The sequence below is a fragment of the Mastacembelus armatus genome, chromosome 8 (genome assembly GCF_900324485.2).
Source record: "Mastacembelus armatus chromosome 8, fMasArm1.2, whole genome shotgun sequence".
NCBI lineage: Eukaryota > Metazoa > Chordata > Actinopteri > Synbranchiformes > Mastacembelidae > Mastacembelus > Mastacembelus armatus.
In genome coordinates, this window is record NC_046640.1 from 1,993,699 (window position 1) to 2,007,769 (window position 14,071).

Below are 14,071 nucleotides of genomic sequence, written 5' to 3' on the forward strand. Positions count from 1 at the left end.
CACTTCCTACTCCCTTCTCCCTTTTTCTCAGCTCATCATCCTAGCAAATGGGGGCCCAGAGGGTCTGGTGTTCATCATGAGAAACTACAACTATGAAAAACTGCTGTGGACAACTAGTCGCGTTCTCAAAGTGCTGTCGGTTTGTCCCAGCAACAAGCCAGCAATAGTAGAGGCTGGTATGTCCTCATGACTGAACATGAGTGTAGAAGAGTGAGTGTAAATGTTTGTATAGTATATAACTTTATTTTTACATCCAGGTGGCATGCAAGCTTTGGGCCAACACCTTACAGGTTCCAGCCAGCGTTTGATCCAGAACTGTCTGTGGACACTCCGCAACCTGTCAGATGCTGCAACTAAACAGGCACGTATTCAATCACCCGCTACTGTACTGCACTAACCCTAATTCCAGTGCTAGGGGAGCTCAGTAGGAACTTTAATTTACCAGTCTGTCTGAGCACAGACAATTCAGATGCAATTCGTTTTATTTGTATAGCACCAAATCACAATACAATTATATCAGGGCATATCAGGAGAGAGCACAAACTACAGGAGAGAGAAGACACAAAGTTAGTGACATTCAATGGTGGAATATACCTGACTGAAATGCTTGACATAGTTCATTCTTCTGTAAGTGCTCACATAAATGCTTCCAATGAAGGGGGAGGAGAGGAGAGGAGAGAAGAGAAGAGAGCGGAGAATTAAGAAAGAGGAGAGAAGTGGGGAGAGAGAAAAGGGGAGCTTGGTGCATGATGGGAAGTCCCTAGGCAGTCTAGGTCTATAGATGGTTCAGGGTCACCTGAGCCAGCTCTAACTATAAGCTTTATCAAAAAGTCTAGCCCTGAAAATAGCCCTAAACCCAGATTGAGAGCTGGTTCCACAGGAGGGGAACTTGATAGCTAAAGGCTCTGCCTCTCCTTCTACTTTTGAAAACTCTGGGAACCACAAGTAGATCTGCACTCTAAAAGTGAAGTGCCCTGGACGGCCATGGCACTTCACAAGTCACCATAACCAGAGAAAACATCCAATCTCCATGCAACAGGTATAACAGTTATATTGTGTCTCTGTGATCACATAAATACACACATCTAAACCAGTGATCAGCAATTTAAACTACAGTGGGTACGGAAAGTATTCAGACCACTTTAAATTTTTCACTCTTTGTGTCTGTCAGGAATCAGAACGGGACCCAAGTGCAGATTCAAAAAACAAAGGTTTTATTTAACACAAAATCACTGGAGAACTTAAAGAGAATGAAGGATCTCCAGGAACAAGCAGGGATTCAGCATGTACAGAGTTCCAGCCGCAGATCACGGAACGCCGGCTTTAACCGGGAGGCGAGGGATCTGGAAGAGGGTGAACAAAAAAAAAAAACAGGTAAGTAATTAGCGACAAAGGCAAATATCTCAAACAGACGGATCTTCCACTACCGCGTGGGTAGACGGACGAACTGGCCTCTTGACGGAGTAGGCTGGGGCGCCGTCAACGAGTCTAGGAGGAGGAGGTGGGGCGGGAGGACCGTGAAGGGAACTGGTGGAAATGGGTTTGATTTGGGAAACGTGGAATACAGGGTGGATCTTCATAGTTGCTGGAAGCTGTAACCGGACAGCTGCTGGGTTAATAATCTTCTGGATGGTGAATGGGCCGATGAACCTGGCGGAGAGTTTGCGGGTTTCCACCTTGAGAGGGATGTTCCGGGTGGACAACCAGACGGACTGACCTGGGGGAGCAGGGTTCCTGTGGAACCGCCACCTCTAGCTCCTGGGCCTCAAACAGGGGTGGTTGGTAACCGAGAGAGACCTCGAAGGGAGTTCGACCAGTGGCAGTACTCACCTGGGAATTATGAGCATATTCGACCCAGGGTAGGTATGTGCTCCAGGTTGTGGAGTTCCATGCCACCACGCAACGAAGGGCTGCCTCCAGTCCCTGATTGAGCCTCTCCGTCTGACTGTTGGTTTGTGGGTGATAGTCAGACGACTAGCTGACCGAAGCCCCCAGGGTCCGACAGAAACCCCTCCAGACCTAAGACGTGAACTGGGTTCCTCGGTCAGATACAATGTTCTGAGGAATGGCGTGTAATCTAAAATCATGGTGAAAAAGCAGGTTAGCTGTCTCCAAAGAAGTGGGGAGCTTGGAAAGGGGTATAAAATGGGCAGCCTTAGAGAACGGGTCAATGATGCTTAAAATAATAGTGTTACCTTGAGATGGTGGCAGACCTGTCACAAAGTCCAGTGCGATGTGGGACCACGGCCGGGAAGGTATCGGGAGGGGCCGGAGTAGTCCAGCCACTGGGCAGTGAGAATCCTTTTCCTGAGCACAGATCCCACGTAGTCCTTGATGTTTTGATCCATAGACGGCCACCAGACCCGTCGATGCGCGAGATCTCTGGGGCGGGCGATTCCGGGATGGCATGCAAACTTGGCCGTATGAACCCACTGGAGCACCTGCGGACGAACAGAGCTGGGAACATAAAGGCAGTTAACAGGTCCAGTTTGGGGATCAGGCTCGGTACGTTGTGCCTGTATCACTTGGTCCTCTATGTTCCAAGTGAGTGCTGCTATGACACAGCTGGGAGGGAGCATGGGCTCGGGCTCTGAGTCTGGTTCCGATGGGGCAAACTGCCGGGAAAGAGCATCTGGCTTAAGGTTATGGGTTCCTGGCCTATACGTTACTGTGAACTTAAATCTGTTGAAAAACAGGGCCCAACGGGCCTGTCTCACTGTGAGGCGCTTAGCAGATTGAATATAGGCCAGGTTCTTGTGGTCTGTCCAAACTATAAAACTCTGTTCCGCACCCTCCAGCCAGTGCCTCCATTCCTCGAGTGCCAATTTGGTGGCCAGCAGCTCCTTATTTCCGTTTCGCAGGGGACAGATGGCGAGAGAAAAAGGCACAGGGATGTAACTTGTTGTCGGACTCGGACCGCTGGGAGAGAACAGCGCCCACCCCCACGTCCGAAGCGTCTACCTCGACTATGAACTGGAGCTGGGGGTCTGGCTGAATCAGGATGGGAGCTGAGGTAAAGCGGACCTTTAAGTCTTTGAACGCCGCCTCCGGGGACCAAAGGAGCCTGACCTTGGGAGAGGTAAGTCTGGTGAGGGGCTGAGCCACACTACTAAAATCCTGGATAAAACGCCTATAAAAATTGACGAACCCCAGGAATTGCTGGAGTCCCCGACAAGTGGTTGGTCGGGACCACTTGGCCACCGCGCGTAACTTGTCCGGATCGGCTCGCACCCCGCCCCTCTCGATAATCAACCCCAGAAAGGATTCTCGGTGAAACTCACACTTCTCCGCTTTGACATATAACTTATTTTCTAAAAGGCGCTGCAGCACCTGCCTGACATGTTCCTGATGTTCTCGCAGCGTGCGTGAGAACACGAGGATATCGTCCAGATAAACGAACACAAACTGATTAAGTCCCGCAGCACGTCATTGATAAACGTTTGGAAGATGGCGGGGGCATTCATGAGGCCAAACGGCATCACCAGATACTCAAAATGCCTCAGAGGTGTTTTAAACGCGGTCTTCCACTCGTCCCCCTCCCTAATTCGGATAAGGTGTTATGCATTGCGCAGGTCTAATTTGGTGAAAATTGTGGCATCCTGCAGCAACTCGAACGCAGATGTCAGCAGAGGAAGGGGGTACCGGTTATGGACCGTGATCGCGTTAATTCCCCAGTAGTCTATACAGGGGCATAGGGTCTTATCCTTCTTTGCAACAAAAAAAACCCCCAAGCCGACGGGAGATGAGGAAGGGCGGACTATGCCCGATGCGAGCAATTCTGAGATGTACTTCTCCATCGACTCCCTCTCCGGGCGTGACGGCTGTAGAGCCTACTACTAGGCAATTCAGCACCGGGTAGGAGGTCGATGGCGCAGTCATAAGGTCGCAAGGAAAGTGCCTTACCCTTAGTAAACACTAGGGCTAAATCATGGTAACACTCAGGCACAACAGTTACATCGTTTGCTTCTACTGGTTCGTCAACGAATGGGAAGGATGGCGTCAACGCTGCCCACAGGCAATCTTCGTGGCAGCGCGGACCCCACTCTTTTATCTGACCCGTGACCCAGTTAATATTCGGGTTGTGTTGCTGGAGCCAGGGAAGTCCTAAAATCCGTTGGATAGGCTCGAGAGCGAACCCGGAAAATGTTGGCACACTGCAGGAGGAAATCTCGACAACCCACTGGGTTGCCGTGGTAGGGTGCAGGAGTGGCGATGTGTGGGTCGGGTCGCTCGGTCTGCAGACAAAGCGGGTCGGCGATTTCCTCCGGCGCTAAAGGAGCTGGAGAAGGCGGGATCACCGGTGAGGTGACCGGCCCGGGCATAGCAACTGCAGAAGAGATCTGGTGAGTCATGGTAATTAGTTGCTCCCGCATCTGGTTTGTCTGACTCCCAGACTATGAGAAATAAGATTCTCTGGTCTGATGAGACCAAGATTGAACTTTTTGGCGTTAACCCTCTGGGTTCTGAGGGGGTTTTTGGGGCCTGGACAAATTTTGACATGTCCTGACATTTGTGCTTTTTTCAGTGTTTTTTAAACATATTAATGTCTAAAGTCTAATAACACTGTAATCAGCACAAAATTGGCTACAATAATATGTGAGCAGTAAGTTTATACAGTATTGTGTTTTTGAGAAAAAAGTGTTTATGCATGGTTAGTGAAAAACTACAATTTTTCACTCACTGAAATAAGACCATAAAACACAAACAGAACATTGGTTCACAAGACTTTGGAGACCTGCATGTTGTAGGCTAAAGTGTTTACTTCAGAGTGCTGTGAATGTCATCTTGTTCACACATTCACAGTAAACAATACACTGATTTAAATTTTCTAAGACACTTTTTGTCCAGAAAGGCCATATGCAAGAGGGTGTGTCTGAGGATGAATAGTCATGTGATTTACCTGAGAACACAAAAGACGAACTGAACGACCAGACAAAGACGCGCATAATGAGCCTTTCAGTCAATGTAGATGGGACGGATTAGTGCAGCACAATACAAAACAATGAGGAGCCAAACGATCCTCATTTGAGTTAAAATCAGTGTTTTTACTCTGAGGACAAGCTAAACTATTTGTCTCTGTGTGGAATATAAGAAGCACATTATGATGGTATACCACTAAAACTAGACCCTTTACAGATTTGAATGATATACTTCTTTTATCAGTACAATCAGAATTGACGGAGTAATTTAAGTTTGTTTCGGCATTATCAGAAAAAGATGCGTCAAAACGCGCCGGCGCGTGCGTCGACCCCAGAGGGTTAATTCTAAGCGGTATGTGTGGAGAAAACCAGGCACTGCTCATCACCTGCCCAATACAATCCCTACAGTGAAATCATGTTGTGGGGGTGTTTTTCAGCTGTAGGGACAGGACGACTGGTTGCAATTGAAGGAAAGATGAATGCGGCCAAGTACAGAGATATCCTGGAAGAAAACCTCTTCCAGAGTGCTCAGGACCTCAGACTGGGCTGAAGGTTCACCTTTCAACAGGACAATGACCCTAAGCACACAGCTAAAATAACAAAGGAGTGGCTTCGGAACAACTCTTGACTGGCCCAGCCAGAGCCCTGACCTAAACCCAATTGAGCATCTCTGGAGAGACCTGAAAATGGCTGTCCACCAACGTTCACCATCCAACCTGACAGAACTGGAGAGGATCTGCAAGGAATAATGGCAGAGGATCCCCAAATCCAGGTGTGAAAAACTTGTTGCATCATTCCCAAGAAGACTCTTGGCTGTACTAGCTCAAAAGGGTGGTTCTACTCAATACTGAGGACAGGGTCTGAATACTTATGACCATGTGATATTTCAGTTTTTCTTTTTTAATAAATTTGCAAAAATTTCTGCATTTCTGGTTTTTTCTGTCAAGATGGGGTGCTGAGTGTACATTAATGAGAAATAAAATGAACTTTTTTTGATTTTGGCAAATGGCTGCAATGACACAAAGAGTGAAAAATTTAAAGGGGTCTGAATACTTTCTGTACCCACTGTTTGTTCCTTTCCCCTGCAATGTCTTCCAGAGTACAAACCAGGTGCACCAAAAAGCCCTAAAAGTAAAAAAAAAAACAATAAAACAAAAAACACAAGTCCTCTGCAATGCATTGCAAAAAAGATAAAAAACACATAGATCTCTTCCCAAACATTATGATCGCTCTTGTTACTTCTACTCAAATTCTATTCTGGATTTTACAGGGAGCCAATGAAGTTATTACCCTTATTAGTCCCACAATGGGGAAACTGCATTTGCACCCAAAGTGCACACACACAGCAGTAAACACACTCACCGTGAACACACACCCGGAGCAGTGGGCAGCCATTGCTGCGGTGCCCGGGGAGCAGTTGGGGGTTCAGTGCCTTGCTCAAGGGTCTCACCTCAGTCGTGGTATTGAAGGTGGAGAGAGCGCTGGCTATTCATTCCGTCCCACTGACAATTCCTGTCGGACCTGAGACTCGAACCCGCAACCTTCAGGTTACAAGTCTGAACTCTGGCTGCAGCATTCTGGTTTAACTGGAGGCAATTTATAGTTACTGGGACATGAGTATGTTGACAGGGAATGGAAAAGGTGATTCATAGTATAGGTCAGTCCGGTCAGGAGGACAGAGGGTGCCTAGAGTAGGGCAAAAGTGGACTGACCACTTCCGGTTTGACTTTCGAGACTTTGAACATAGGAGGGACCTTGATTGGCTGAGGTAGATGTAATCTGACCACTACCACGTGATAGGAAATGGCCCTATGAACCTGGGAGCCAGTTTCTTGTGGATCGCACAGAGCAGAATGTCTGATGTGGAAAGCCAGCCACGTTGACCCGTGTTATGGCTGGGTGCAGCAGATCTCTTCTTATTAGTCCATATCTGGTATGCAGATACTGTCTTTAGGACACTCTGGCTGTTCTCCATGACAGATGGCATCTTTTGAATGATGCCCGTGCAGATGGGACCAACCGATATTTCCTCCTGGCAATGCAAGGCAAGGCAAGTTTATTTATATAGCACAATTCATACACAGAGTAATTCAAAGTGCTTTACAGAAATAAAAGACACGTTAAAATTACATAAGCAAGAATAAAAAATAAAAAGGCATGCCACCACTTTGTTACCATATTTGCCCCTTATGATATCGACTATCGGACCATGTTGACACATATTTGTGGGTCCCCTACTTTCAGTTTGTCCCATCCCTGATGGACTAAAAGTACCTCAACACAGACTATCTGCGGAGACGATCCTGAGTCCCGTACTCTTACGTCTAGGATCGAGTAGACTACAGCTGGAGGTTCCAAACCCCTTATTTAAGTCTACAGCTGTTTAGACCCGTATTCTAAGGATAACACTAAAGCACCAGGGTTCCTAACCCCTGAGTCCCTGACCCAATTGGCTTTAGATCGAAGGATCCCAACCTAATCAACTTAGAGTACTGACCGTGAGTCCGATTGTCTCCCAACTGGACAAAAGTAGTGACAGGACAGTTTTAAAAAAGAAAAAAGAAATAATAATAAAAAGTTAAAAATTAATATTAAAGGAAACTGAGTGCAGATAGATCGGTTTGGATAAAACACTGTCAGGGCTAGTCTGGTCATATGTTATATGCCACACTAAAAAGAAAGGTTTTTAGCTTGGACTTAAACATTGCCAGAGATGAGGCTTGTCTAACATCATCAGGAAGACTATTCCAGGTTTTAGCTGCATATAACTGAAACGCTGCTTCTCCCTGTTTAGTCCTGACTCTGGGCCTGTCCCTGATGTTCTCAGAGTTCGAGATGGTTCATATGGCATCAGCATGTCAGAGATGTAACGTGGTGCTGAGCCATGAAGAGACTTATACACAAGCAGTGCTGTTTTGAAGTCTATTCTCTGAGAGACAGGAAGCCAATGCAGAGATCTGAGAACAGGAGTAATGTGGTTGTACTTCCTGGTTCTAGTCAGGACCCGAGCAGCAGCGTTCTGAATGTACTGTAGCTGCCTTACAGCTCGTTTTGAGAGCCCCGTGAACAGGCTGTTACAGTAATCTAACCTGCTAGAGATAAATGCATGGATGAGTCTTTCCAATGTCTGGTTTAGACATGATCCCTTTGATTCTGGCAATGTTTTTGAGATGGTAAAATGCTGACGATGTTATCGATTTAATGTGGCTGTTAAAATTCAAGTCTGAGTCCATGATTACCCCTAGATTTCTAACTTGATTTTTAGATTTTAGAGACAGAGACTCGAGGTGACTGCTGACACTTTCTCTTTGTTTCTGAGGCCCAAAGATGATTATTTCAGTCTTGCCACTGTTTATTTGCAGAGAGTTGTTTTGCATCCACAGAGTGATCTGTTCAATACAGCTGCACAGTGAGTCGACTGGTCCATATTCACCAGCTGTGAGTGAAATGTAAATCTGAGTGTCATCTGCATAGTTACACATTATTGCTGAGTATTAACTGGCCTAAAGGAAACATGTAAAGATTGAACAAAAGGGGTCCCAAGATGGACCCTTGGGGGACCCCACATGTCAACACCATTTGGTCTGAGACACAGTTACCAACTTCAATGAAATACTTCCTGTCTTCAAGATAGGACTTAAACCATTTAAGGGCAGTACCAGAGATGCCTATCCAGTCCTCTAACCTTTGTAACAGGATCACATGGTCCATTGTGTCAAAAGCAGCACTTAGATCCAGCAGTACTAAGACAGAGACTCTGCCAGCGTCGGTGTTCAGACGAATGTCATTTGTCACCTTGATGAGGGCAGTTTCAGTGCTGTGATGGGGCCTAAATCCTGACTGAAAATCATCAAAGCAGTTGTTTTAGCATGAGAAAGTCAGTAAGTTGTTGGTAAACAACTTTTTCAATGATTTTGCCTAAAAACGGCAGGTTTGATATGGGCTGGTAGTTGTTCAGTACCATGGCATCGAGACTGCTCTTCTGCAGGAGAGGCTTGATGACAGCAATTTACTGGTGTAAAGTGTGTCAGTTCTACCAAGTGTTTCCTGGATGGCTGCAGAGTTGGTATCTGCCTTGTGCAATTTATTATTTGTTTAATACCCTGAATCTTGTCATTAAAAAATAATGCAAATTCATTACATTTAGATGTTGAAATTAGTTCCAATGGTAATGGAGATGGAGGGTTTGTCAACCTACTCACTGTAGCAAACAGGACATGTGAGTTGTTACTGCTGTTGTTGATTATTTCAGAAAAATACATTTCTCTCTTTCTACGTAGAGTTTCATTGAACACACAGCATCTGCTTATAAATGTCATAATGAACCTGGAGCTTTGATTTATGGCTCCCTAACGTGCTGGCTAAGGCCATACGTTTCAAGGACGGCAGAAAGTTCTTTAGCATATCTGTCACAGGCCTTATTCATTGAACATTGAAATCACCTGTAATAACCAAACAGTCAAACTCTGTGAAGACAACTGAAAGCATCTCAGTAAATTCATCAATAAAATTTTGACAGCATTGGGGAGGTTTGTAGAGGATAATAAAAAGTATAGAGGGAGATAATTTTTGCTCCATTTTAAAAGATACATACTCAAATGATAAGAACTCCCCAAATGACAGCCTGTGGGTAACCATATTATTATTAAATGTAAAATTAGGTGGGGTGGATTCAATAAGAACTGCATTTGCTGTCCTGCTATCTAACTATGTTTCTGTTAAAAACATAAAATCAAGATTATAAGAAGAGATAAAATTATTGATTAAAAATGATTTGTTACATAGAGATCTGACATTGAGCACTGCAACTTTCAAATTAGTTTGAGTAGGACCTGAGATTATCTGTCTGCAAGGGATTTGAATTAGATTTCTCTGATTGGACAGTCTAACTGTCACTCTTTTAGCCACTCTGCGTGTTTTGACTGGAGCTATAGCACTAGAGTGTTCTCTCCCTGGGCCTCAGGTCGATACGTGGTTTATTATGGCTATAAGTCCTAGAACAGCAGAGGCCCTGGGTGTCCTAGTTACTGATAGCAGCATTGATGCTAGTCAGGATCTTTGGTCCGGGAGCAGGTGCGGGGGGTCTGACAGGGGTGCTCTGAGGAAAGACAGGTGTTTGCTTGGGGGAAGAGTTGACTGGCGTTGATGATAATACCCGTGACCTTGCCAGGTTAGGGGTCAGAGGCACCATTTTAATTCCTGATTTCACCAAGGTTTCCAAATGATTTGGAAATCCCATTGGTGAAGCCGGGGATGGGATGGTCAGTGATGAGTGTGCAGAGGATGCGGATGCAGCTTGGGGGGCCCAGGGCAGTGGAGGGGGCACCATTGAAGGTGCTGTTGAGGGGGGATCCTTGGCTGATGAGGGGTCCGTTGCTGGTGTGGTGTGAGTGTTTACTTCACTCCTCTCTTCTCTCAGAGGAGCCTTTAGCTGTTCAGACGGCCATCCAGACCCAGTGTGGTGTCTCAGAGAGTGGAGGAGGTTACCCGTTAACCGTCTCACTCCACTCCTGCTCAAATATGGGCCCTTTCCCTTGAACAGGTCGTCGCGTTGCCAAAACAGTTTGAAGTTATCAATGAAGTGCACTCCTCTTATCTCACAGGCCTTGGACAGCCATGTGTTCAATGCAAGCAGCCGGCTGAATTTATTAATCCTCCTGTCGATGTTTGGGAGAGGTCCACTGACAAATGACTGGATTTTCAGTTTGTCAAGTTCCTCTAATAATTTAGAGAAGTCCTGTTTTAAAACCTCTGATTCTCCCTTTCTGGTGTCCACTGCACCCACATGCAGGATCAGCTGTTTGACTCCTTGGTGTTTTGAGATGACCTGGGGGAGGAGCACTGCTATATCAGTGACCATGGCACTCGGTAGCTGCATGTAATAATTCTGCTGTTGTTTATGTCACTGATAGCACCGTCTCCAAGAAGAAGGATATCTCTGTCCTTCACATTTGTCACAGATTCTTTGTCTCTGTTTCTTTGACTGGCTCTATGGCTCCTGTTTTTAAAGTTATTGCTTTTTTGGTTTTCAGGCACAGCAAACATTTCTTGCTCAATAAGATTTAGTTCAGACAGTGGTTGAAACCTGTTACTGAGCTGTACGTTTGTTGATGCTACCTGTGGTCCTGGGGTGCCACCATTCTTCTTTCTAATTCTGTGATGCTTTGTGTTGAAATATTCATGTTGAAAACAATCCATGGCTGTAGTCCCTCAATAGGTCAGATTAAGTGTTAAAAAGAAAAATAAAATCCTCACTAAAGTTCCAGATGCAGTTAAAAAAAAGGGGTAAAAAAGTGTATCATAAAATCATTAGGTAAAAATAAATGAAATAAAAAGGAATAAAAGCAAAGTAAAGCTGGCAGAAGCAGGAGCAAGCAGAAAAGCGTCTGCACTCTTCAGAAGCAGGAAGCAAGCCACTGTCCACTGTCACAGTGCAAGCCATTGTCCTGTACTTCAAACAGAGGTGGCTGGCACTTGGCGACAGTGGAGAGGAAAAACTCCCTTTAACGGAAGAAAAAAACCTCCAGCAGAACCGGGCTCAGTTTGGGCGGCCATCTGCCTCGACCACTTGGGGTGAGTGGATAGAGGAGAGAGAAAAGAACAGCAACAATAAACAACAAAGACACTGAAGGTTAGTGGGGCCAGTAACTGCACATCAGCGATATACAGCTCCAGGACCAGGGTTCAGCTGCAGAAGGTACAGAGAGAGAGCGAGAGAAAGGGAGTCAGCACAAACTAGGGGAGAGAGAGAGTGATTGTTTTTGTTATGTCAAACCTGAATGTGTCATCTTCCACACTCCACTGAAGCCCGAGTGCACAGTGGAATTTGGTCTGTGTTTAGCTCCAGAGATCTGATGTCTTTACCTCTTGCTTCTTCTTTAATTGTGGTCAGCACTGGTCCACTGTTGCTCACCCACTTTGTGAGCTGGAATCCCGCCTTAGTTTTGCTGCACATTCACCTTTGTCTATCTCGGTGGCTATACTTGACAGGTCTTCACTTGTTTTCTTAATATGAGCCATTTTGTTTGTAAACCCAGTGTCAATCCAATAATCTACTTTTATTGTAGACTCAACAAGGATTAAACAGTTTGCAATGTGATCCATTCCAATAGCAGATTTCCTTCTTTAACTGCCTCCATCCTTAAATGCATCTCTTTGTTTACAATTTTGTCATTGAGGTTCAAGTGAAGTGTGCATTAGGCTGTACATACCCCCTTGCCAGACAATTAGGCCAGTCCATGCATTCATCCACTCTTCCTTTACATTGTGAGGTGAAATTAATGATTTTGAGGCAATTTTGGATTTAGATGGAGGTCTTTACAAGCCCTTTGTCCTTATGGAGGAGAATCTTGACTTTAGTAATGTCAGTTCCTTCACTATTGAGAAAGGTGACACACACACGCACCCATTCATATCAATGGAGAGGCGGTGGACCATGTCACTAGTTTGAAATTCCTGGGTCGAGAGCATCCTGACCGGCTGTATCACTGTCTGGTATGGGAACTGCACTATCACTAGGGTGGTGAAAACTGCCTGGGAGTTCCACTTAAATCCACCTAAAATCAAGGCCATTTACAGGAAGCGTTGTCTCAGCAGAGCACGCAAAGGATAAAGGATTTCTCTCACCCTGCCCATAGGCTCTTTGCCCTCCTGCCTTCTGGGAGGCGCTATAGGAGCCTCCGGACCAAGACAACCAGCTGTGGGGAAAAAGCTGCTCCTAAACCGGAACAGCTTTTTCCCCACAGCTGTTTTTTTGCTGAAATCTGCCTCCACCCGATCACACACACATTGACTGAACACATTATTATCAGTGTATATAACCTTTTCTGTATATAACCCTTTCTGTGTACGGTTTACATATGCGTACAGTTTGCATATGCAAATTATTTATCATGGTTTACAATATCTTCCTCATTGCATACATCAAAATCATTGCACTCATTGTACATAACTCCTTCTCTGAATACTGGTTACATATTTAATTATTATCATGGTTTACAATACCTTCTTTATTGCACCACCTATAATCATTTGCTCATTGGCACTCATTGTGTATACCTCCCTGCTTATACTGTTTATATACTGTTTGCATATGCAAATTATTTATATGCTTATATACGGATTCTATATGCAAATTATTTGCACTGTGAAAATGCACTTCTGTTTAGATGCTAACTGTATTTTGTTGCCTTGTACCCACATGTGCAGTGACAATAAAGTTGAATCTAATTCAATTCAATTTTCAATTCAATTTTATTTGTATAGCGCCAAATCACAATACAAATCATCTCAAGGCACTTTACAAAAACTAAAACTAAAAACCCAACAATACCCTTATGAGCAAGCACTTGGCGACAGTGGAGAGGAAAAAACTCCCTTTAACGGAAGAAAAAAAACCTCCAGCAGAACCGGGCTCAGTTTGGGCGGCCATCTGCCTCGACCGGTTGGGGTGAGTGGATAGAGCAGAGAGAAAAGAACAGCAACAATAAACAACAAATAGACACTGCAAGTTGGTGGGGCCAGTAACTGCACATCAGCGATAAACAGCTCCAGGACCAGGGACACCTGCAGAAGGTACAGAGAGAGAGAGAGAGAGAGGGAGGGAGAGAGCACAAACTAGGGGAGAGAGAGAGCACAAGGTTAGTAACATTCAATGGTGGAATATACATGAGGTGGGAGAGAAGGGGGGAGGGGGGGGAGGGGGGGTAGGGTAGGGGAGCTCAGTGCACTGATGGTCCTCGGGCAGTCTAGGCCTATAGCAGCATAACTAACTAAGGGATGGTTCAGGGTTGCCTGAAGCCAGCCCTAACTATATGCTTTGTCAAAGAGGAAGGTTTTAAGTCTAGCCTTAAAAGTACAGAGAGTGTCTGCCTCCTGAACCCAGGCTGAGAGCTGGTTCCACAGGAGAGGAGCTTGATAGCTAAAGGCTCTGCCTCCCATTCTGCTTTTGAGAACTCTGGGAACCACAAGTAGGCCTGCACTCTGAGAGCGAAGTGGTCTATTGGGATAATATGGTACTATGAGGTCTTTAAGGTATGAAGGAGCTTGATTATGAAGGGATTTGTATGTGAGAAGAAGGATTTTAAATTCTATTCTATATTTTACAGGGAGCCAATGAAGAGAAGCCAATATAGGAGAAATATGATCTCTCT

General features: G+C 45.3%; 1 protein-coding gene across 1 annotated transcript in view; it reads left to right on the forward strand.

Moving 5' to 3' along the window:
- LOC113140790 (junction plakoglobin-like) overlaps positions 1–14,071 on the forward strand; it is a 233,732-nt gene that overhangs the window by 148,586 nt on the left and 71,075 nt on the right. Inside the window, exons 7-8 of the mRNA XM_026324791.1 lie at positions 32–176; positions 258–361. Of these exons, the coding sequence (XP_026180576.1) occupies positions 32–176; positions 258–361 (249 nt within the window). The remainder of the gene's footprint in view (positions 1–31; positions 177–257; positions 362–14,071) is intronic.